The sequence below is a fragment of the Ylistrum balloti genome, unplaced genomic scaffold (assembly GCF_031769215.1).
Source record: "Ylistrum balloti isolate Yb309-2 unplaced genomic scaffold, AGI_CSIRO_Ybal_v1 Utg371282, whole genome shotgun sequence".
NCBI classification, from domain to species: Eukaryota; Metazoa; Mollusca; class Bivalvia; order Pectinida; family Pectinidae; genus Ylistrum; species Ylistrum balloti.
In genome coordinates this window covers 99,392-126,195 of record NW_026782688.1, presented here as the reverse complement: position 1 = coordinate 126,195, position 26,804 = coordinate 99,392, and the positions used below count along the sequence as shown (strand labels likewise).

General features: G+C 35.4%; 1 protein-coding gene across 2 annotated transcripts; it reads right to left on the bottom strand.

Moving 5' to 3' along the window:
• Nucleotides 1-4,057: 4,057 nt before the first annotated feature.
• LOC132561810 (Bardet-Biedl syndrome 7 protein homolog) lies at nucleotides 4,058-25,850 on the bottom strand. 2 transcript variants are annotated; one of them, XM_060226509.1, is made up of 19 exons: nucleotides 25,812-25,850; nucleotides 24,962-25,024; nucleotides 24,269-24,331; nucleotides 23,708-23,883; nucleotides 23,002-23,188; nucleotides 22,305-22,377; nucleotides 21,721-21,787; nucleotides 21,084-21,133; nucleotides 20,015-20,145; nucleotides 15,905-15,989; nucleotides 14,724-14,826; nucleotides 10,238-10,430; nucleotides 9,592-9,666; nucleotides 8,685-8,887; nucleotides 8,004-8,168; nucleotides 7,700-7,809; nucleotides 7,277-7,380; nucleotides 6,681-6,804; nucleotides 4,058-5,814 (listed from the first exon to the last, which is right to left on the bottom strand). In XM_060226509.1, the coding sequence occupies exons 1-19, from the start codon at nucleotides 25,848-25,850 to the stop codon at nucleotides 5,681-5,683; spliced, it is 2,145 nt and encodes a 714-aa protein (XP_060082492.1). In that variant the 3' UTR covers nucleotides 4,058-5,680. The 2 variants fall into 2 exon arrangements, with proteins under 2 accessions (XP_060082492.1, XP_060082493.1); XM_060226510.1 differs by lacking the exon at nucleotides 14,724-14,826 and adding an exon at nucleotides 11,866-11,965.
• Between the last annotated feature and the right edge of the window lie 954 nt (nucleotides 25,851-26,804).

The following is a 26,804-nucleotide window of genomic DNA, read 5'->3' as shown; positions in this document are numbered from 1 at the left end:
GACTGTGTACAAACGATTGGATTGGACACCTCATTTGATTAAAAGTTAATTAGAAATTATCAGGACAGTGTCTGGATCACATGTTTATGTTCTGAACAATTTTATCTCTGAAATTTATCTTAAGAGGTGTGGTGTTAAATATGAAATAGTGACTCAAAAGTTAAGTGGCAATTTGATTGGTGCTTCAGTGTATATGTCAGATATAGCTGTCAGGACACCTTACTCTGTGACCGGTGTATATGTCAGATATAGCTGTCAGGACACCTTACTCTGTGACCGGTGTATATGTCAGATATAGCTGTCAAGACACCTTACCCAGTGACAGGTGTATATGTCAGATATAGCTGTCAGGACACCTTACTCTGTGACTGGTGTATATGTCAGATATAGCTGTCAAGACACCTTACTCTGTGACCGGTGTATATGTCAGATATAGCTGTCAGGACACCTTACCCAGTGACAGGTGTATGTGTCAGATATAGCTGTCAGGACACCTTACCCAGTGACAGGTGTATATGTCAGATATAGCTGTCAGGACACCTTACTCTGTGACCGGTGTATATGTCAGATATAGCTGTCAAGACACCTTACCCAGTGACAGGTGTATGTGTCAGATATAGCTGTCAAGACACCTTACTCTGTGACCGGTGTATATGTCAGATATAGCTGTCAGGACACCTTACCCAGTGACAGGTGTATGTGTCAGATATAGCTGTCAAGACACCTTACTCTGTGACCGGTGTATATGTCAGATATAGCTGTCAGGACACCTTACCCAGTGACAGGTGTATGTGTCAGATATAGCTGTCAAGACACCTTACTCTGTGACCGGTGTATATGTCAGATATAGCTGTCAAGACACCTTACCCAGTGACAGGTGTATATGTCAGATATAGCTGTCAGGACACCTTACTCTGTGACCGGTGTATATGTCAGATATAGCTGTCAGGACACCTTACTCTGTGACTGGTGTATATGTCAGATATAGCTGTCAAGACACCTTACCCAGTGACAGGTGTATATGTCAGATATAGCTGTCAGGACACCTTACTCTGTGACCGGTGTATATGTCAGATATAGCTGTCAGGACACCTTACTCTGTGACTGGTGTATATGTCAGATATAGCTGTCAGAACACCTTACTCTGACTGGTGTATATGTCAGATATAGCTGTCAGGACACCTTACCCAGTGACAGGTGTATATGTCAGATATAGCTGTCAGGACACCTTACTCTGTGACCGGTGTATATGTCAGATATAGCTGTCAGGACACCTTACTCTGTGACTGGTGTATATGTCAGATATAGCTGTCAGAACACCTTACTCTGACTGGTGTATATGTCAGATATAGCTGTCAGGACACCTTACCCAGTGACAGGTGTATGTGTCAGATATAGCTGTCAAGACACCTTACTCTGTGACCGGTGTATATGTCAGATATAGCTGTCAGGACACCTTACTCTGTGACCGGTGTATATGTCAGATATAGCTGTCAGGACACCTTACCCAGTGACAGGTGTATGTGTCAGATATAGCTGTCAGAACACCTTACTCTGACTGGTGTATATGTCAGATATAGCTGTCAAGACACCTTACTCTGTGACCGGTGTATATGTCAGATATAGCTGTCAGGACACCTTACCCAGTGACAGGTGTATATGTCAGATATAGCTGTCAGGACACCTTACTCTGTGACCGGTGTATATGTCAGATATAGCTGTCAGAACACCTTACTCTGACTGGGGTATATGTCAGATATAGCTGTCAGGACACCTGACTTGGTGACAGGTGTATATGTCAGATATAGCTGTCAGGACATCTTACCTGGTGACTGGTGTATGTGTAAGATATAGCTGTCAGGACACCTGACTTGGTGACTGGTTTATATGTCAGATATAGCAAATTGATTTTTATGACTATCACAGAATCAGGGAGGCTCAAGTTATTTCATGCCTGTTTTCATCTGATAATTGTTTAGTTAATTAATTGTCAAATACATATATATTGATATTATCCTGCATGTAACTAGCCAGTTCCATTGTCAGCCTTTGAGCTAGGCACATGTCTACTCTAACCATCTAGCATGATACAAAATAGTACCAGGCAATTGGAGTTTATTGTTTGTTCTTGTATCAGAGAGACTTGTAACAACCTCAGGTAAGTTCAATAATTGCCAAAATCTGTCCATGTGTGCTGAATTTTAGTGTATTTTGTGTTCCTTGATTTGTAGAGTATTTTAATTGATATATATATCATAATGTATTGTGAAAGTGCATTTCACCTCCATGCCCTAGCCTTCATGAATTGCTTCCCCTTACGTCATTGTGTTGCTGAAACATATCTTCACAGAAGTTGCAACACATGACCCTATTGTTTACGTCTTAAAAAAAGTGCCCACATTTTGTGTACTTTAGGCAGAAATTTTGTACAATTGGTGTCCTGATGAAGCCCGCATAATTTTGGGTTAAACCGGTTGACATAACAATACAGATCTAACAACTTACCCCAAGATTATTGCATTTGATATCTGTCTTTGTTTTGCCCCTATTCCTCAATCTCCCTGCCTACCAGTGTAAGTATCCCAGTGCAGGATATCAGGAAAGACTCTTATACTAAAAATCAGGGTGTTGGCTCTAGTCGTTGGTGGTAAAAAAATAGCTTGTTTCATTCTCCATTCAGAATTATTTTTGCTTGCATTGTATGCATGGAATGGTATTTCTAAGGTATGCACACTGTGATCCTTATAATAGTATTCCGTATTTGTTTACAATATATTCATGTCAGGTCACATTATAGATAATTAATCAGCACTCAATTGAGTATTAAAGGAATTAAAGGAATCCCTGTTTACAGATACCAATGTGTCTGGACTATGGGGAATCCCTGTTTACAGATACCAATGTGTCTGGACTATGGGGAATCCCTGTTTACAGATACCAATGTGTCTGGACTATGGGGAATCCCTGTATACAGATACAAAAGATTCTTTCCTATGGGGAACCCATGTATACAGATACCAATGTGTCTGGACTATGGGGAATCCCTGTATACAGATACAAATGTGTCTGGACTATGGGGAATCCCTGTTTACAGTTACAAATGTGTCTGGACTATGGGGAATCCCTGTTTACAGATACCAATGTGTCTGGACTATGGGGAATCCCTGTTTACAGTTACAAATGTGTGTGGACTATGGGGAATCCCTGTTTACAGATACCAATGTGTGTGGACTATGGGGAATCCCTGTTTACAGATACAAATGTGTCTGGACTATGGGGAATCCCTGTTTACAGATACCAATGTGTCTGGACTATGGGGAATCCCTGTTTACAGATACCAATGTGTCTGGACTATGGGGAATCCCTGTTTACAGATACCAATGTGTCTGGACTATGGGGAATCCCTGTATACAGATACAAATGTGTCTGAACTATAGGGAACCCATGTATACAGATACAAATGTGTCTGGACTATAGGGAACCCATGTATACAGATACAAATGTGTCTGAACTATAGGGAATCCCTGTATACAGATACAAATGTGTCTGGACTTTGGGGAATCCCTGTATACAGATACAAATGTGTCTGGACTATGGGGAATCCCTGTATACAGATAAAAATGTGTCTGGACTATTGGGAATCCGTGTATACAGATACAAATGTGTCTGAACTTTGGGGAATCCGTGTTTACAGATAAAAATGTGTCTGGACTATGGGGAATCCGTGTATACAGATACAAAAGATTCTTGACTATGGGGAATCCGTGTATACAGATAACAATGTGTCTGGACTATAGGGAATCCCTGTTTACAGATAACAATGTGTCTGGACTATAGGGAATCCCTGTTTACAGATAACAATGTGTCTGGACTATAGGGAATCCCTGTTTACAGATAACAATGTGTCTGGACTCTGGGGAATCCGTGTATACAGATACAAAAGATTCTTGACTATGGGGAATCCGTGTATACAGAAATCAAATCATCAGAACCAACAAGATCCTCTATATATTTGTTAATGTGATTTGATTAAAACAAAATACAACAGAACTATAGATAACAATTTTCCCTTTTATTCCTCCATTCAGTAACCATCAGCCTTTACACACATTGCATTTTAAACATTTCATAAACTTGCAATTGGATCAGAAACAGATATCCTTTCATTACAATACAAACGATTACTCAGCTTATAACTATGATATGTTATCTTTACTTCCTCTATACTTGAGACATAAATATAACACTTACTACATGTACAAGGCGTTGTCTTACTTTTTTCACTTAAATGAAAGATATATGAAAAATGATAATTGTGTGCATTACAAGTACATGTTAGTTCAACATAATAATTTTAAATTTACATGCCTTGAATAATCAATCTGTAAAACAATGCACTTTTCTCACACAACCTGAGAACCTACATGTCTCTCTACCTGTATTACATACATTCTACAATGTTTCAGGAGAATTACTTCCCTATAAGATTTTTAATATTTAAATCCAGAATGTACAGCACATAAGGAGCCTATAAACATGTATCTGTAAAATCTTTGTGTTTGACTGAAATGTAGGTTCAATATTTCAAAGACATATACTTATCACTTCTTTGTTTTCATACTGAATGCTGAAATCTCTATGATAATTTATTACATCTCTACGAAATGAATATTTAAAAAAAAAAATTGAACAACTATTTGTCTGTGTCAGCATCATCAAAGGATATTTCCTAATACAAATGATTAACTTTGGTAAACTCCTCTGGACATTAATAAATAGAAGTGGTCTTCATGTTATTTGCTATTTGTTTACAGAGACAACCTTAAAAAACTCAGTACATGTGAAAAATATAAACATTTCTATACAATAAATAAATATAAGTTACAGACATACAATGATGCTTACAAAATATACATCATTTTGGACGGACTCAAAAAAACAAAATATATCCTAAGAAATTGTATTCATCAATACCAATTCTGTGCTGTACAACATATATCACAGATCTAGTCACAATTCAATACTATTTTCAGTCTTTTCAGATGCTAAAACATTGTTTTACTTCAATGTTTTTATTTAGGAAAGAGAAAAAATTATGTTGTAGTATATAAGCATTAGAAATTTTGAATAAATAATGACAATTAATTAACATTTTTAAAATCGCAACTTTGCAGTATTACACTTGAAAGCTTAATGATCTGATATACACAAACTATCTTTACATTGTAGAAAATGGGTCATGCTAGTTCTAATGTAAAGAAGACTTAAATACCTAGCTTGTTCCTTGTTCATTTACCAATCTTCGTATAAGCTACAATGAAAGCAAGGTAGGAAATACAGGTATGCTTGCACTGGTAGTTTACAAAGCATTTCATAAGCACTTCACTAAATACAGAGGAATTAGTGTCTTTCTCAAATCTGTACAACAATGACCTGGTATCAGGGTTACATTGCTTATAAAATTGCACATGCAGTAACTTAATATAAGTCTAAATTGTGTTCTTACATTCATATATTAAAACTAATGGAAATTTGTGATTGGATCTTCACAAAAGCTCACAACTTTGACATTATGCGAAAGTGGTCTCAGGAATTGGAGATGTAATGCAAATTTTTGTCCAAGATTCTGTAATCTAATTAAATGCTAGTTTGATTCCACGACTGTAATATGTCCACATCATCACGCTGACTCAAAGAACTGCACAAGGGACTGAAGATCGTAGTTATCTAGGACTTCGAGAAGAGCAGGCACCTTTCCTTTCACATTGTGACCTTTGAACTTGAACTTGTCTATATACAGATCAGTAATCATTCCTGACAAAAGTTAAGGAAATACATATATGTTTTTTTCTTTTTTTTACAAAAATCAATGAAAGTTGAGACTTTGAATAGAAAATGATGTCATTTATATTCAAGTTATTTGCAGTAAAGTTAATTTTCACAATATAACATTGGTTATCATAAAATGTACCTTAAACTGCCAAGGAAAAAGGACAATTTTTTAACTGTTGCTAAGTACCGAAAATATCACCCTGCTGAAAGTTTACATACTTGAAAATGAAAATCTGTAAACTGATATTCACCGTGAACCTATTGGGGAAGCCATTGATAAATACTTATTCAAACTCCCAGCACTTACTTCATACAAGTCTGGTTAACCTAAATACTTAATATATCACTACCAAAATATTCCACTTACATTTGACCCTCAATAATGTTGTACTTGATGTGAGTATGCAGTTCACTAGGAGTTGAGGTGTAAGTGTTTGGATAGATTGTACAACCAAACTATTATGAATTTCTTGATAATAAATTATCAACACTAACATATCAGCATGAATTGTCAAGATGGGATATCAATCTATCTGCTCTGGAAGATTTTGTGACATGATTTAACTTACATAAAAAAAACGTATAAAGACACAAATGCCCTGATCAAGTGTAAATCAGAATCTGATCAGGTCAAGAACTTCATATTACAATCCACTGGAGTAAATATGAACCAAGTCTGCTGAAAGGTTCTCAAGGTATTACATTGATTTGAAACAGGACATAATGAGACCGGATGTGGCATAACAGAATGGACATTGGTGGATAAACCTTCATGCGTCACCACAAAATGGCACAGGAATGAAAACATAGTTCAGTATATTGCCTGTTTCACTATATAAAAAGGATACCATAAAGTCTCTCTAGATGGCAGGGTTGTCGTTTGTACTCCACCTGTAGTGCATCTGCATCTTCTAAGATCTGACGATATTCTGGTGACATGAAACTCATGTCATTTTCATGTACCTGCAACTCCTGTATACCGACAAATAAACATCCAGTATCATACTTAAGAGGAATCAGTATATTTGTAAAGTGTATTATGTTACTCTAATCTATCTAAAAACAAATATATTAACAAATATAAAGTTGTGACAGTAAATACTAACATGGATATCCTTTATATGGTGTTATTCTAATATTATCTAGTCAAAAGAATGCCGACAAAATTGGAAGATCTAGAGAAAATAATCAGCATATATCCCAGGAAAAATGGCAGTTTAGTTATAAGTCACAGGTATGCTCCATTCCTTAACTGCAAAACAAGTAAAATATCAAGGCAAATACTTGTGCTGAGCGGGACAAAATCTAAAAAGTTGAAATTTTTAAATTCTTTGAAGGTTTATCTAAGAAGAATGTCTTCTTTTTCTTTTTTTTTTCTATCTTTTTCCTAACATAAGAATAAAATAGAATATTTTTCAATCAACAGACATGACAATGTTATTACCTTGAGGGCGTCAATAAGCTGCACTTTCTTGGCCAGTAACAGTTGGTACTCTAGTTTAGGGTGAATCAAGTTCAGAGTGTAGGGTACAGAATCCTCCACGATATCTATTGTACCATGAAATAAAGCAAGGTAATTAAAGAAAATCTCTGAATCTTGACACAGAATATTCCTTGTTATCTATGTAAACATAGGATACAATACATGGAACATCTTCACACATATCAACAGTGATGTTGGAGATAAACACATCAATCCCTCCTTCCACTCCTAATGGAAATTTAACTTAAAAAATTTAACTTAGAAAATTTAATTTAAATAAGAAAAAGTCAGACTGTATTTTTTTTCAATCTAGTACTGACATGAATCGAGTATTAAAACCACTACAGAATTCAGGGTTAATATCTAATGCACTGGATTCCTTACCATATGTAATGTCCAATCGAATCTTCTTCTTTGTGGCTTCCTTGGTAAGGACATCTTTGAGAATGGAAACTGTAGAAATGTTGTCAGACTTAAACACTGCCTGGCCCTTCCTGTTTACACAAAAATACAAATATATTTAACGTGCAATGTACACCAGGTCAATTACCTTAACGATGTACTTTTCTGACCTGTCATATATAATAGCAAATCTAGAAAAGATGGGAAAGATTTCTGTGGTATACTTTGTAATTGATCAGTCTTATAATGTTTGAAAACCTCTCAACAACTTTTTTGTTTACCTCACCTGTATTCACATTCAAGTAATGTGTCAAGGAATGTGGAGACAAAATGGAAAGTTAGTACATCTCCAGGTGGGGTTCTCTCCGGGAGCTCTGGTAGACAGAAGGATACCCAGGAGTGCATCTCTGCCAAGCTAAACTGACCAGTCAACTTCACAGTGTTCAGGGGTCTAGAATTAACACAAGATATAAAAGGGTTTTGGAAGTGAGAACTGTATGTTGAAAGTTTTTCTTTTATTTATATTTCATTGCTTCAAATAGCATCTTGTGACTCTTCGTACCATGAAGGAACAATAACATATTTATATAGCCTAGTTTTAATATGTTTGGAGATAAATTCATTGTTCTTCTACAAAGGATCATTCTAAAGGACACACTTGCTGAGAGAAAAGATGAAGGAGTGAAATTTTTAATTGAAGATAGAAAATGAGGATTTGAAAAAAAAACAATAGCTTATCTTGAGGATCAATGTGCAAATCAGGAGGAAATTGATAAAGTTGTAAAAACCCTCAGGATGAAATATCAATAGGAGACATGCCTAAGATTTCTACTTAACACGTTTTGTATTTCATTATTCTTGGATTTGAATTTTAGACCTAAAATAAGTTTTCAATAAACATAATAGCTTAAAATGATATCATGTTTGCTCTATATTTTACAAATCAACTTCAATAAGTCATTCTTACCTGGTATCATCAAACACATGTGTGCGCTGGTGAAGTGACAGAGGTTTGATCTGGTATTGACGGACCTGGCAGGTTTTTGGTTGAACCCGTGGTGTGACATAGGCTTGTAGGGTCCCATACTGTCCTTCAATGGAGCGTATCTTGAGCTCTAACCGTGTTGTGTTGGCTTGACAACGGTAAGTTGCTAGCAGGAAATTCCCATCCTAAAAATATGTATTCAGCATAATAATTCTATTTTGAAATGCTTACTTCTCTTAAGTTTATCATTAAATTACAACTGCTAAGAAAAACTTCAGAATGCTAAAAATATCTTAATATCAAGCAATATCTTGTTTCCCTTGACAACATTTGACTTAATCAGTCAAAATTCTTGACAACCAGTGTAATGACCTTGACTTCTAAAATAACCTTGCTGTTGGTACTAAAGATGTTAGAGTTGTATGGTAGACAATGTGAAATTAAAGACTACAAAATATCTGGAAAACATGAACATCCCTGCTTCCATGCATACAAAGTCGTCAAATGTGACCTTTGACCCTTTAACCTGACCTGATGAACACTTTCATATAACAAGTTGTAGGCCTTGATGTTATGATGCTATTGGGTAAATATGAACCAAATCTATTCACAAGTTCCTATGATATGACATTGGTTTGGAATGGGACAGACTAGAAGGGGATGTAACATGATGACAGATTGACTTTGGTAACACTACATGCCCTCTATAAAAAGGCAGGGTTTAGTTTCATGCTCAATGTTTCTTCTATTCAGATAAGTTGACTCCTAGTTCCTGTAACATGCAATGCATGGTAAAGGTGATCAGAAGTTATGGCAGTTTAGAACAGTATATATATGATGTGTGAGTTAGGTGTGAGAACAATTGGATTAAGATATAACATGTACTGACCTCTGGGTTACAAGCGCTGTAGCTAACCACTGCCGAGTTCTTCTCAACGTCAAGTAGATCAATGGGCACATCACTCTGTATTGCAAACCAAATTTTTCAGAGTGATCAGCACACAAAAAAATAATTCCCATATTTCGTGTTGATCAATGATAATAAGGAGAGAAAATGACAAAGGACACGCATATACATAATATGTAGAAACAAAACAAAGTAATATTTAGCAGTTAGGATTTTAACATTTTTTATCATCATAGACTGGGTTGAAAATTTTGATTTGCATGGTGTAGACTTAGCAGTTTAATGATTGTAAGACACATCTCATCAACTTGAATTATATGAAGCAATGGATGCATGACTTGTTCACTCCAAGCCTCCTGAAATATTTGACAGGTAAGTTATGCCTCAACAAAAATACAAAGCAGCCCCAAGAATTTAATGGATGGGATGTTTTAGCTCGATTTTTCCAGGTGCTTCTTCATACATGTATTTTCTTTTGTTTAAGTATGCAGATCTCAACAATAGTCTATATATCGGACATTAAATGTACCATATTTTCCGGGTTATAAGCCACAGTACATTTTAAAATTCTTCATCAAATATATCACTGTGTCCAACTCCGAAGATAAAATTTATTTAAATGAACTACCTGAAGGAGTACATTATCAATAGGCATTTGAAGCTCCAGACTGAGAGTGTAGCTGGCATCCTCCCGATTCAGAACAAACTTGTCATTAATGCTGAAGTTAGGTATGGCTGATATCGCTGTCTGACTGTTAGCTGTCTGCTGATACTTTTCTCGCTCGTCCAATACCTTCTGCTGGAGTGTATCCAGCTCCGACCTGAACAATTGTCACACAATATTAAAGATATGTCCAAATAAGGCAGTTTTAACAAAACGTATATGTAGGTAGCATTGTAAAATACATAAATATAAATATTGAACTGAAGTTAAATGTATTATATTGTATCATATTATGAAATACAGTTAATCACTTTTATATCATTGGTTAACATACAGGAGTGTTAAAATAGTCTTCAGTTTAGAAAAGTGAAACCTCATTGATTCTGTAAAATTAAGACTGTTTTTGGTATCTTATTTCTTTAAATAGAAATGCAAATTACATGCCAGTACAAAAAAGTGCATAAAAATATGTAATCAGAATCAATCTTCATTAAAGATGGGCATTAAAGGATGTAATATATGATAATAACAGAATCCCATGACATTGTAACACAAAATATACTATAAAACATTTGACACAATAGCTCTCTCTAGTTCCAACATGCAGTGCTTTTATACAAAAATGTATATCTATGTAGAGTGAATAATGAGGTCTCACTTATATATATATATATTGTGTACATGTGATAAATTAAATACAGAAATTTCTATATTTGAATTTTGAAAAAAAAAATTAACATTATAAATCAAATTAATTAAAATAAAATGTTAGATCACATAATTTTGTAATGAAAGAATTTCAACATGGCACTAACTTGAATTATGTAGCCATGTATAACACAATATACAAGCTAAGATTAACTTACAATTAAATTTTATCTATCATTAAACCTAGAACTAAACCATATGTGTATCCCTGGGTTTAATTGATTATAATCAGCTAACAGCAAAAAGATTTGACTTGAACAACAAACAAAATTGTATGAATCTGGGACCAATTAGTCACCTAAGTACCCAGATATTTACTATATTTCATCAGACTTAAATTAAAGGTTTATATCAGTTCAGATATCATAAAAATAATATATAGCTGAAATGAATCATACCTAATTTTTAACACTTAAAAATGTTTAATTTCAAAGTGCTGAAAATAGAACTAAAGTATCATTTACAATTCAACACATATCTTAAAACAAATTTGTAAATAAAGGATTGAAATAAAACATATAATAATTTGTTAGAATTTTTAAAGTGCTGAGGTTAGCATTCTAACTTCTATGTGATAATTTAGTAAACATTTGATGTCGTGATTAATGATACTAAATAAAGGCTACATGATATGCTTGCTTAAACAAATACTGAAATGTGTTTTACATGAATCATGTACTCAATCCTATTGTCTCTCTGAACATTACATTTGTGTATTGTCTCTGTTGCCATCGCATCATTAACAATTAATATTTGGGTATAGTGTAATCAAATCAACTTTACATCACTTGTTGAATATAGATTAAAGGAAGTAATACATTGTAAGTATCAAGTATGTCCTTTTTGTTATCGTCATAGTGACCGTTACCATGGAAACGACCTACTTGAGGTTGGAGATTTTGTTGCTCGCAGCTGCAGTGACAACAACTTCTGTTGGGCCCATGCCTTTTGTCAGATGCTCAGATGTAAGACCTATCAACCAACCTGTTATAGGAGATACAGCGGTCACTCACAGGTACCAACACAATGTCCTATAGACTGTCATATCATTCACCAAACACTGGCATATTGTTCAAAAGGAAAGGCATGTTTTTGATAAGGATAGGCATATTGTTTACATGGACTGACATAAAACATACATCATAACGATGACAGGTATACCACCACAAACTAGGATAAAAGAAAGAGTCACAAAGATAGGTGTAACATCATAAAAACAATGGAAAAAAGCAGCCCTGCAAAACACCAAAACGAAGTGAAAGTAGAAGAGAATTTTTGTCAGAGGCAGGTCTTCCTACCACATATTGCTGATGACTTATGTTTTACATGTCTTTTGTATATTGATGAAATTTCAGAGCATACAATATCTTTAAATCAACCATCATAGCTAACCCAGTTTCATGACTTATTTCAATCGCTTACATCAATGAAAAAAAGATATGACAAACCTATTGTAGAGTGAATACTTCTATTCCCTTCTGTATGCAGACCTTAAAGTTAGTAATTTTTTGTTTATAGTGCAATAAAATATACTATTCTGGTGTTGATGAAGAAGAAAAATGTGCTGCTTATTCACTACTTTACACAAATATTGATAATGGGAATGTAAAGTAAATTATTTAGAATTCAAACACCATTCCTGGCACCCCTTCCATCTTACAGCTCTAACTGTAGATACAGAAAGAAACCGTGCTGTAGTAGGATATTATATAACCTTAGTAAAATCCATTAAGGATATATTTGGTGGCTGCAGTTTCGTTATAAGTCACCTGTGACATTGTGTTGAGCTGCATGACATATGTTTTAAGCATAAGACTAAAATAAAGTTTAAACACAAAAAACTAATTGAATGTACAATAATATCAATCTGTATATATCATACTTGTAAACTTTCCCTAATCAGTTTGGTGTTTCCAGATTTTCACTTTTGGACCCTGCCTCCCGATTATATTGATCTAAAATGGGGTAATCTCCTGACTTCAGAGATCCTGTTATGTATATTATACCTGTATTTACTTGTACCTGTCACTAAATTGCTAAACCAAACTGATATGCACCATAATTTCTGGAATATTTTGGAAAAGTTTTGTTTAATCAAAGGGCAGAGACAAATGGGGCAAATCATTTGTATTCCTTTAACATAACTTTAACATTTTATGCAGAACAGAAAAGAAAAACAAAAACAAAAGAAGAAATGAATTTCAACTCTGTAAAAAAGTGTTGTTTAAATTAGTAAGAATGCAAAAAAAAATGCTTCTAAAGTTAATAATTTAAAAATTATAATTCCACCCTTGAGTGACCAGAACTTTTAATTTGATGATCGTAGACATTTCTAAAGCGGTACTAAATTAATTACAAAATTTATCAATTAAAATGAAAACTAAAAATTGGAGGCTATAACACTTTGTTGATCACCAGAAACAGGACAATACATTCAAATATATTAGCACACAACATTAGGTATTACCAAAGTATCAAAGGAATTTTAGAAATGACATCTGATAAAAAAAAAGATTAAGAAAAAAAAAAATCCAAGGATATACTTCTGTTAGAAATATATATATGACACTTCAAAATTTAACCGACACAAAAGATAACATCAAAAAATCCCCAACTACCAAAAGTGGTCATTGTACATGGGGAGGTAGCAGTGGGGGAGAGGATTGAAGATTTTCTTTTGGTAATAAAATAACTTTGAAAGAAGAAGATTGAGAAGAAATCAAAATGTTTATTTCTAATGTACAATAATGTTACTTGATCTATTGAGTATAGAGAATACATGTACAAAACAATCAATTTTAAGACTGTTTCATTTTGGGTCCAACAAAATAACCATTTTATGAACTACCAAAAACAAAATTTGAAAGAATAAAATTCATGATTGGTGGGCTGTGTTTTTAAAAGCCATATCCACTAGAATCACTAATTTAAAAGAATTAAATAGCTTAGTTTTTTCTTTACCTACAAATTAACATTCGATTCATTTAAACAGTTAACAAGAATTTAAATGAAATGCTAAATGTCACTCTCCAAGAGAATCCTGTATGAAGAAAATCTCTTTTGTTCTGAATAGGTTTCAGATTTGACAGATCAGAACTTATCAGTGATCTCTTTCTACAAATTTCTATGTCAAAAAATAATCAAAATATGGAAAACTGCAGAATATCGTGTATTGTGGATATGCCTTCAAATCAGGAATACACTCAGATGTGAACAAACACTGTGGATCATCATGAGAGTTGGAACAGAAAAAGATAATATAAAAATCAAAACCCGACAGATCAAAAGAAAATGATCCCATGAAAGGCATTTAAATCACTGTTACTTCAAATGAACATTATGTAAGTTAAGAACACAACTAGAAAAAATGTGAAAGACATTTGTTTTTCATTTTGCCCTGTTAAAAACATTTTGGAAATCATTTTTCATTGTTGAAAACATTTTGGAAATCATTTTTCATTGTTGAAAACATTTTGGAAATCATTTGTCATTGTTGAAAACATTTTGGAAATCATTTTTCACAAGTTCTTTATTTTCTAATAGGTTTTTCCTCTTTTTTTTAACCATAGTTTACTATATGTATCTAAATAATCATACCTGGTGCATGTACGTTTTTTGACAAAAATAAATCAATAAATGTTCTATTTTTTTCCCATCTTTTCCACACAATCATGGGAGTATTATCTTTTGATCAGTAATTGCAAGGAAAGCAGTAACAAAGTATATAAGAGTGCTGTGTTACCTAAGCCCTATTATTTTATCCCTGCCCTCAAAAGTGAGGATCTGGGAGGTTTGTGGGCCTACAGTCTTGATATGAGGCTCGGAGGTAAGGCTGAAAAGCCATCCTGAAATCAACAGCAGCAGCACTGGCTATCAACATTGTATACCATGATAAAATTATATATTATATATATACATACTTTGAAAGTCAACGATGCATATCTCAAACATTAAAAAGTACTTTATTATCATTGACATTTCTGAATTTTGGTTATGATCAAAATAATGGCAGAAGTCAATTTAAATAGGAAAAAAATTAAATGAGTATTCCTCATAGATGTAAAATTAAATTAGCATTCATATCCCTGTAAAATAGATAATTTATTAATAAAAGAACATCTCACGATCTTCAATATAATTTGTAAATAATAATGTTATTGTATGGCAATATATGCTCCTCTTAGAAGGATTTTATTTAAAAAAAAAAAAAAAATTGTTTGCAAGTACATCGATAGAGGAAAATATTTTCTAGAAACATTGTCTTTTAAAAATAGCCCTTATTTAATTTACTAAGAATTCAAACCAATGGATACTAAGGTGATTGTGTAACCTTCAATATTGACTTCTGACAGCCCTTAATCTTAGAGTGAACTACATGTGATTAAGACAAGAAATGCACATGCACATCAATTTGTACTTTCAACCTTTAACAAGATGACTTGACACAAAGACCAATCACAATATAATGCAAGTGTCAACTAGCAGGAAAACAAATATGCATATCAGTTTGAAAGCTCAGGAGAAATGGTGAAGAAAATGTCATAAGGTCCAATTAATATGCAATCTTCTGACTCCTAACAGTTATAAAATGTGTCCCTGTTGGAGAATTGTCAGTATTGTTCTTGTATTGAAGTAAATGATGAAAGAAACGGGCCAATGGCAAAAACCACTGAACATTCCCTCCACCATGCCCCATGTCACAAGGTATCATGCCTCTACCATCTGGTGGAATAAATCTTTACACAGATACAGGAGAAAAATGATCTCCATATCAATACATTTTCTTTATAAACGTGAGATAAAATTTCACTCACAAATTAAAGTTACTCAATAGAGGAAATCTCCTCATTTACAAATACAAATGAAACATTTTGATTCTCAGATAAGGTCAAGTTACACCCCATAGATTGATAGTTGGTTTACCTGGATAGGTAGAACAGACAATCTCGTCATAGCCCGCAGTCGCTACATTGCCAGCGTGTATAGCTGTTACACTCTCACTGCAAGTCTGTAACATAAAATGAAGATATGACAAAACACATTGTCTAAGAAGGGTAAAGCATTTGTTTATAATTGTGAAACTTGATCAACAGAAGAAATTGTGAAAATTGATGAGGACTTGATAAAAGTGGGTGTGGGACAACTAGACTAGTGGTGGTGACAGTAGGACAATTATTAGTGGTGGGAATAGTGGGACAACTATTAGTGGTGAGGACAGTGGGACAACTATTAGTGGTGGGGACAACTATTAGTGGTGGGAATAGTGGGACAACTATTAGTGGTGGGGACAGTGGGACAATTATTAGTGGTGGGAATGGTGGGACAACTATTAGTGGTGGGGACAGTGGGACAACTATTAGTGGTGGGGACTGTGGGACAATTATTAGTGGTGGGCCCAGTGGGACAACTATTAGTGGTGGGAACAGTGGGACAACTATTAGTGGTGGGAACAGTGGGACAACTATTAGTGGTGGGAACAGTGGGACAACTATTAGTGGTGGGGACAGTGGGACAATTATTAGTGGTGGGAATAGTGGAACAACTATTAGTGGTGGGGACTGTGGGACAACTATTAGTGGTGGTGACAGTGGGACAACTCTTAGTGGTGGGGACAGTGGGACAACTCTTAGTGGTGGGAATAGTGGGACACCTATTAGTGGTAGGAACAGTGGGACAACTATTAGTGGTGGGGACAACTATTAGTGGTGGGAATAGTGGGACAACTATTAGTGGTGGGGACAGTGGGACAATTAATTGTGAAACTTTATCAACAGAAGAAATTGTGAAAATTGATGAGGACTTGATAAAAGTGGGTGTGGGACAACTAGACTAGTGGTGGTGACAGTGGGACAATTATTAGTGGTGGGAATGGTGGGACAACTATTAGTGGTGGGGACAGTGGGACAACTATTAGTGGTGGGGACTGTGGGACAATTATTAGTGGTGGGCCCAGTGGGACAACTATTAGTGGTGGGAACAGTGGGACAACTATTAGTGGTGGGAACAGTGGGACAACTATTAGTGGTGGGAACAGTGGGACAACTATTAGTGGTGGGGACAGTGGGACAATTATTAGTGGTGGGAATAGTGGAACAACTATTAGTGGTGGGGACTGCAGGACAACTATTAGTGGTGGTGACAGTGGGACAACTCTTAGTGGTGGGGACAGTGGGACAACTCTTAGTGGTGGGAATAGTGGGACACCTATTAGTGGTAGGGACAGTGGGACAACTATTAGTGGTGGGGACAGTGGGACAACTATTAGTGGTGGGGACAACTATTAGTGGTGGGAATAGTGGGACAACTATTAGTGGTGGGGACAACTATTAGTGGTGGGAATAGTGGGACAACTATTAGTGGTGGGGACAGTGGGACAATTATTAGTGGTGGGAATAGTGGGACAACTATTAGTGGTGGGAATAGTGGGACAACTATTAGCGATCGGGACAGTGGGACAACAATTAGTGGTGGGAATAGTGGGACAACTATTAGTGGTGGGGACAGTGGGACAATTATTAGTGGTGGGAATAGTGGGACAACTATTAGTGGTGGGAATAGTGGGACAACTATTAGCGATCGGGACAGTGGGACAACAATTAGTGGTGGGAATAGTGGGACAATTATTAGTGGTGGGAATAGTGGGACAACTATTAGTGGTGGGGACAGTGGGACAACTATTAGTGGTGGGGACAGTGGGACAATTATTAGTGGTGGGAATAGTGGGACAACTATTAGTGGTGGGAATAGTGGAACAAATATTAGTGGTGGGAATAGTGGGACAACTATTAGTGGTGGGAATAGTGGAACAACTATTAGTGGTGGGGACAGTGGGACAACTATAAGTGGTGGGGACAGTGGGACAACTATTAGTGGTGGGGGCAGTTGGACAACTTTTATTGGTGGGGACAATTATCAGTGGTGGGGACAATGGGACAACTATTAGTGGTAGGGACAGTGGGACAACTATTAGTGGTGGGGACAGTGGGACAACTATTATTGGTGGGGCCAAATATCAGTGGTGGGGACAGTGGGACAACTTTTAATGGTTGGAATAGTGGGACAACTATTAGTGGTGGGAATAGTGTAACAACTATTAGTGGTGAGAATAGTGGGACAACTAGATTTGTGGTGGGGATAGTGGGACAACTATTATTGGTGGGAAAAGTGGGACAATTATTAGTGTTGGGGATAGTTGGACTTTTGATGGTGGGGCAGTGGGACAACTATAAGTTAAGGGGATAGTGGTACAACTAGATTAGTGGTGGGGAAAGTGGGACAACTCTTAGTGGTTGGGATTGTGGGACATCTATCAGTGTTGGGAATGTGGGAGAACTATAAGAAGTGAGTACAGTGGGACAACTACTAGTGATTGGGATATTGGAACAACCAGATTAGTGGTGGCAATATTGGAACAACCACATTAGTGGTGGCAATATTGAGACAACCAGATTAGTGGCCTAGAAAATTATAAATGGGGGATACAACTAGGTTATTTGTGGCTGGAAAGAGAAACAACCAGATTAGTGATAGATGGATATAATGAGACAACCAGGACAGTGGTGAATGGATATAATGGGACAACCAGGACAGTGGTGGCTGGATATAATGGTACAACCAGGACAGTGATGGCTCGATATAATGGGACAACCAGGACAGTGGTGGCTCGATATAATGGTACAACCAGGACAGTTGTGACTGGATAAAATGGTACAACCAGGACAGTGGTGGCTCGATATAATGGGACAACCAGGACAGTGGTGGCTGGATATAATGGTACAACCAGGACAGTGGTGGCAGGATATAATGAGAAAACCAGGACAGTGGTGGCTGGACAGAGAAACAACCAGACTATTGCTGGTTGGATATAATGGGACAACCAGGAAAGTGGTGGCTGGATATAATGGGACAACCAGGACAGTGGTGACTGGATATAATGGGACAACCAGGACAGTGGTGGCTGGATATAATGGGACAACCAGGACAGTGATGGCTGGATATAATGGGACAACCAGGACAGTGGTGGCTGGATATAATGGGATAACCAGGACAGTGGTGGCTGGATAAAATGGGACAACCAGGACAGTGGTGGCTGGATATAATGGGACAACCAGAACAGTGGTGGCTGGATATAATGGGACAACCAGGACAGTGATGGCTGGACAGAGAAACAACCAGACTATTGCTGGCTGGATATAATGGGACAACCAGGACAGTGATGGCTGGATAGAGAAACAACCAGACTATTGCTGGTTGGATATAATGGGACAACCAGGACAGTGGTGGCTCGATATAATGGGACAACCAGGACAGTGGAGGCTGGATATAATGGGACAACCAGGACAGTGGTGGCTGGATATAATGGGACAACCAGGACAGTGGGACAACCAGGACAGTGGTGGCTGGATATAATGGGACAACCAGGACAGTGGAGGCTGGATATAATGGGACAACCAGGAGAGTGGTGGCTGGATATAATGGGACAACCAGGACAGTGGTGACTGGATATAATGGTACTACCAGGACAGTGGTGGCTGGATATAATGGGACAACCAGGACAGTGATGGCTGGATATGATGTGACAACCAGGACAGTGGTGACTGGATATAATGGTACAACCAGGACAGTGGTGGCTGGATATAATGGTACAACCAGGACAATGGTACAACCAGGACAGTGGTGGCTGGATATAATGGTACAACCAGGACAGTAGTGACTGGATATAATGGGACAACCAGGACAGTGATGGCTGGATATGATGGGACAACAAGGACAGTGGTGGCTGGAAAGTGATTCAGCAGGATTGGTGGTATCTAGGTTGTGGGACAAGTACATGTTTATTATAAGATAATTTTGGAATATCTTAATTGAAATGGAATCCTAGAAACTTATTTCTTATTTTCCTGATAGCAAATTTCAAAAATGACCTAATCAGGAACAAATACAAAAAGTACATCATTTCATTGGAGTCGTTTTATCAAAAAATAAAGCACAAAATAAAAAAACAAAAATAAAAGGACTGAGGAAGATAATTACGTGACTATATCTGTGGACAGGGTCTTCTGATTCATCATAACTGTACACCTCTACCTGTCCATCATCTCGTCCCAACAACAGATCAAGCACACCATCTGCTGTGATGTCGAAGTTGTCAATACACATCACACCTACAACAAATTTGGTGTACATTGTTGCAGTAACAATTTATTTAGCTAAGGGAGATAACTCTAACAAATTTTCCTGTCTAATTTGTGAAGTAGCATGTAGTAAGAGGAATGATAATGAATCAATTTCAACAAACATTGATTCTAGCCAACTAGTCTTCCCTTTTTTCAGCTGCAAACCTGCATTACCACTTATTTAAATCATATCCTGTTTATGTGTGTGCATGTACAGCACTTGGCCAGCACCAAGAACTGCTGCTGTCCCATGAAGTGAATAGGAAAGAATAGGTATACTATCATGGTATTCAAATTATCATTTTTTTTCTGTCAATGTAAAGCATTTTATTGAATTTTATCAAGTGTCCAGAATTTCATTAAAAGCATAATTCTAAAATCAACACAATTTATGATTAATTCTTATTTTTGTGATAAAATTTACATAAATCTGATATCGACGAAATTTCATCTTATACATGCATTATGTATAAATCAAATTAAATTCCATTTAACGAATACATGGATCAGGTTTGCACATACAAATTGTAATTGATTGCTCTTTTTCTTTTTTTTTCAAAAATATATTCAAATCAGTTTATACAAGAATGTTTCAACAGATCAGAAAACTTTTATTTATTTTTAAACTGGTCAGATTAATCTCTTAATTTCCATTTTCTATGCAACTTTAAATGCCAAAAATACTTCTGAAGGTGTAACAGCTTCAATTTTATCAACAAATAGTCATTGATGCTGCTATGCTTGAATATCAAGTGGTGTTACAAGTGCACTGACCTGTAAACAACGCTGAAACATATCCACAATCTTGACTAGTTATCATGTAACTTGTAACAGACAGTGATACTACTAGTAAAACAAAATAAATAATGTGTAATTTAACAAACGCTAAAAGTCATAAATTTTGGTGTCACAATTTTTGCACCTACCTCCATTTCGTTTTTCATTTGGCAATTCCCACTTGTGTGATGGGCATTCCCTGAAAATGAAATTACCAAAATGAAACTATTGTCTATAACAATGAATAAAAAATGTGTTAATACCAAATTTCTCAAAAACAATCCGATACACTTCCTTTCACCTAACAAACTAATCACATTTCAATTATTATGCATAATATTATTTAAAAATGGTTGCATAATACAGGTCTCTATAAACAATAAAGAAATAACAATATGTCAATATAATCATAATCCAAACTCAAATTCAATAAAACTAGGGCAAAATAAAAAAAAAAGAAAGATTTACACAGCAATTCCTGAAAAAGTACAAGGAGTATAAGACAAGTTGTGTGAAGTGACATTGAATGAAAGGTCATGCAAAATATCTCAGCAATATTACTAGTGCAGATGTTTTCTCAAGGTTTTATTGTATGGTGCAAGGCATAATATCCATGTTTAAACAACTGACAGTTGCAAATTTCTTCCGTGAATTTTTAAATGAACAGTACCCTCTATATATCAACACAATTTTAAGGTTTGTGGTTAAAGTATCAAGGGTTTAAATTATGATTTGCAGACAAAACATTCTGAATATGATTTATTGAGAGAGAGTTTAAGTACGTACTTGCTGATCTGTACTAGTCCCACTCTGCCGTCAGACGTCCCATACAATATCTCATTTCCATCCTCTCCTGAGGAGCAATGATTTTGACATTAAAAACAAATAAAAGTTTTGGGTGGAAATATTGATTTTTCGTGTCACTCAAGGAAACATTTGGATATTGAGGTCTTGAATTCACTTCATGCAATTCAAAATCTTTAATATGAACACATAAACAAGAGCATGAAATGAATAGCAAAAAATTATGACAAACTATGTATGTCATTCAAATACCCTTTACTCTTGTTGATTCAAGCTCTTTAAATAGTTGGAGTTTTCAACAGATGATTTCTTATGGTTATATATACATATCAATTCAGTTCTATTATATCACAGGCATGAGTTTAATAGGACATTTAGTAATTCTGCTAAAGAGCACAATGATATAACTACATATGCTGTGGGACACATCATATATGACCAATCCTTGACCCATGCTTCTTTAAAAACAGAATATGATTTTATCTGATATTGTTGATGATACACTGTACGACATCCTCTATTACTTTACACTAGCCTGTGTCTATTTAGGAATAAGGTAAACTTACCTGCAGTATTACCATACAGCTGCAGCACTGTTGGTGGACCAGGCACTTCTACTTCATATAACAGCTCAGATTCCTATACAAAACACAACATGCATTGATCAGTTGATTATCTGAACCATCTGCATACTGGTAGTGGAGAATTCAGTGCTGAGCGAAAAGAGAAAATCAATGCCCCTGACAACAAATCACTAATAAATTTGAAAAGATTGTTTATCTTTTTTCCTGATGAACAAAGTTCAGTGCAACATACACACAAACTACATAATATTATTGATATATTGAAATATAAAAAATGTACACGTAGTTCGACGATACTGATAAATCATTATATTTTCTATAATAAAGATTGAGGGATATTTTTAATTCAAAAGTCATATCTTATAGCTCACCTGGTATATGTGTCCATCTTTCAGTGTTCTAGTCATTAGAAGTAGTCACTTATCTATCGTCTTAGAACTTGTTATTTATGTGGAAGTTGATATTACATACGAATATAAGACTGACTACTCTTTCAGATCATTTATGGATTAAACATCTCACTGAGAACCCTTCATGTCTCTTCATCTCTTCACCAAACTTACTTGACTACTTGAGAGAGTTCTGATCCACTCTGCAGTGTACGAGTGATTTCATTTTCCAACATTGTTAAAGCCAACTGGGTGCTTATTTTTACACTAAGGGATTTAATCATACACACCTGGAGAACTCTGAGCACACGATCCTGACAAGCAAGGATGGGGGTAATATCTGGGTTACGGTCCATTGGCAGACATACAATATCTGAAATCTTGTCACCAGAAAGGAAATAATTTGTGTCTTTACAATCATGATAATGATTATATACAAAATTTCCACATGTCAGTAATTCAGATCCTTCAACATATCTGAAATTGCAAAAGAGAATACATGAAAGGTACATATTACATACTAATTAGCTACATCTATATATGTCTTAGAAAGAACAGCTGCCAATTATTCCTGTGTATATGTACCATTGTAAAATGTGAATGGTAACCATCTTGGATTATAGATGATGAAATAACAAGTATTATGTGATCATAATGATTTTATTTTGTCAAAAAAGAAGAAATATTTCAGTCCTTACCCAGTACATAAATTATATATATTTTTGATCTGTGATCTATTCAATATGTACCAAAACCATTTTTCCTTTGAATGAAGCAAAAGGTTGGAATTAGGATTTATTCCTTTCAACTTTCATTTAAGAAATTCACATAAATTATAAGGAAACTACAAAAGATACTTCATGCTGATAGATACAAATGAATGACGAACTTCAACACAACATACCATGGATATTATTTTGTTTGCTTGTGGCAGCAAGACATTTTAACCTACCGGTAATGTCATATAGATTCAGTTTGTGAGGTATGCAGACTTACATGGATTGAATAGGTTCTGAGAGGTTAGTGTCAAACTTCAAAAAATTCTTTCCTTTTTTGGTAAACCCTTTGACCTCTGAACCAACTGCCAGGAAGATTCGCTCGCGTGTTCCCCCAATAGGTCCTCCAAGTTCTATTCGATTTATTTTCTTAGAAATGTTTGTCTTGAATACATGCTGCAAGAACATTTTTCAAAAACGGTGCTGTCTGAGTTGACAGATCTTTGTACAAAGCATCAAAGTAAGAACTACAGGTTTGTAAAAAGTAAGAACATGAACGGGAAACATCCAGTTGGACTGAATACCCTAGAAATGCTTCTACTGCAAGACAGGATATACAACATGATGGCTTCCTTGTAATAGTAAAATAATCATTAATTACAGTGACAATTGTTTTGAAAATTGATTTCATCAATATGAATATATCCAAGTTGCAAATATGTGTACATTACATGAAAACATTGGACTTTATAACTCAGTTAAATTTTCTTTACTGATGAATTTGAATCTAAAATTCTATGTTATTCAATGCTCCTCTTTTTTTTTTAGACTCATCACACACCTGTGGTTCTCCTTTCTTCATTCCTATACACTGAAACAGGCCTTCCTGGTCACCCATCACCACCTAAAGTGATGAAAACAGATTTAATAAAGCACTGTCACCTTTATTCTGTAGATTTCTTAATGGTTTTATATTTTTCCAACAGCTTATGTTTGCGTTATGGTCATGAGTGCATAGTTTCTAACCCGATATAGGAGATATAAACACTTGTCCCTGCACATTTACAATCATTTTGCTACCATGTCCATATACAAACAGGGACTACACTTTGAAATACTGTGAAAAAAGTATGTAGGTTAGAAACGTTTTAGATGCGCTAGTATAAGGTGTAAACATCTAACAAAATTGCTAAGAAAAATTATGTAAACATTGAATCTTATATTTGTAATCCGTGAAAAACACTGGAAAGCATGTCTGTGAAGCTTGATACATGAGTTGTTTGGTGACTTGAAATCATCTGAAACAAGCTTAAGCATGAACAGCATTTGGCAACTCACCATGATCTGGCATCCAGTCTTCATAATTTCTATTTTATACAAAGTCATTACATCACCAGGGATGTAAAAGAGCAATTAACATCAAGTAATGATGCTAAATGTCAAGTGGATTTGGACATGTACAATCATAAACAGTGCCTCTGGGTATGTACCAGAAAACAACAATTTTGTATGTCTAACCAGTACATACACATACCTTCTGTGTTTTCCCTAAGACAGGCGGCAAGAGACTCATGCATTTTTGTGAAGTTGCTCCAGCCTGAAAAAGAAATAAAATGCTAGACATTATTGATTAATTTGTTAAATATTCAGGATTGGTAAAGCAGCAGTCCTTACCATCATGCCATTTATGTGAATTCCAAGAAACATGCACATCAAATCACTTTGTTCAATCAACTTACTGATTTATTCAAATGAAAAGGGAATGTGAGAGAAGAGGAAAAAATACAACAACACATAATTGTTGAAAGCTCAGAATGCATCAGTAATTCAAAGTTTTGTGGCTGAGCAAAAATAGTGATAACATTACAAAAATGTCACCAATTTCTTCCCCAAAACTACAAAATATCACAACCTGCTGGATTTCATTTGAAACCAATGTAAAGGGCAAGGGAAAACGCATGATTTCCTGCTGAACCACTCTGACAGGAATCAAATTGTGGGGAAGAGGGTTAATTGTCCTTAGCGGAATACGTACAAATCAGGTGTTGTACCAACTTCGTTCAGGTGAAAATTGTGTTATATCTAATCTGTCAAAACAGAAAGCTTCGACAAACTTATTCTATATTACGAAAAATAATATCATAAGCTAATGGATGTGAGTCTTGCGAAATATTACCTATTTACAAGTACTTGTGAACGTGAATGTGCTTATTTATTCAAATATGGTAAGCTAATTGAGAGTAAACCATTCAATCAACCTCTTAACTTGAGAGAAATGTAATGAAATGTTTAAACGTGCATTTCACAAAACGTTGAGAATTTCGTTGCATTTTCCTTGCTTGAAATAGAAAGACACACGCATAAACGATAAAATGATGTCAAACCTGCATATAGTCAACCCGTGTTAGATTTAATTCCATCATTTTGACTGCCTTGATGGAAACACAACGATACCGGAAGTTCTGTTGGAATGTATACCTCATTCGGAGTAAATCACCGGGGAAGGGAATTAATTATTTCTAGTAATATCTATTAGTAATTGTATACCATTTCTTTAAACGAATTAGATCACGATAATTTATCTGAATAATTGAAGATTATTTCGATGTATAGCTTTGTAATAGTTTCTGCGTTATATCGGATGTGACGCATCAATGTACCAGAGTTTGGCGGTAGATTACAAACTTCGCAGGGGTGAAACGCAGGACTTCACGAATAATTTCAACGTGTTTTTAATACATACAGACATTCGGTCAAATAATTGTCTGTGGAAATTACAATGTAAAAATAGCTCTGTTTAACCCATCAACAGAGTTTGGGATATGTAAATCGTTTTATCATAGTATCGACATTTCTGGAGTAGTACACAGTGCGAGTTACGTATGTAGGGACCATTGGATACTAGTTCTGCATTATCCCGTTGACGGACTTATAAAAAACCAAAATGGCCGACAGTTGGTCATCTTGAATTTAGACATTGAAATTTTGACTGCTATTTATGGAGAAGTACTGAATGGATCTTTTTATATAGGCTTCCTTTAGTCCGTCCCAGGTTGTGGCCTTTTGATACTGACAGGCTACTATCTCTTATTTGATAGTGTAATAAATGTGACATCATGAGTTATTTCCCTTTAATAAGAAATTAGAGTAATTAGAGTTATCTCCCGGGTTTACTTACTTAATATTAATTTCCAGCACAAGTTCGTTAAGGATCTTCTTCGCTGGACTCATAAGAATTGTTATTGTAATTATTATTATTATTTGAAATGTCACCTGCAGTAGTTATACATATTGTTCCTTTTTAGTCGTCATACTTTATTTCCTGCCCATTCCACCTTGTTTTTGAAACTGTTTAGTGTATTGGAAGTTACAATGTG

Coding starts and splice junctions, on each gene's coding strand:
- LOC132561810 (XM_060226509.1), bottom strand. CDS start 25,850: ATGATGGAATTAAATCTAACACGGGTTGACTATATGCAG. Junction 24,332..24,961: donor TCTTAGGGAAAACACAGAAG/GTATGTGTATGT, acceptor TCATCACTTTAG/GTGGTGATGGGTGACCAGGA. Junction 7,381..7,699: donor TCGATTGGACATTACATATG/GTAAGGAATCCA, acceptor ATGGTACAATAG/ATATCGTGGAGGATTCTGTA.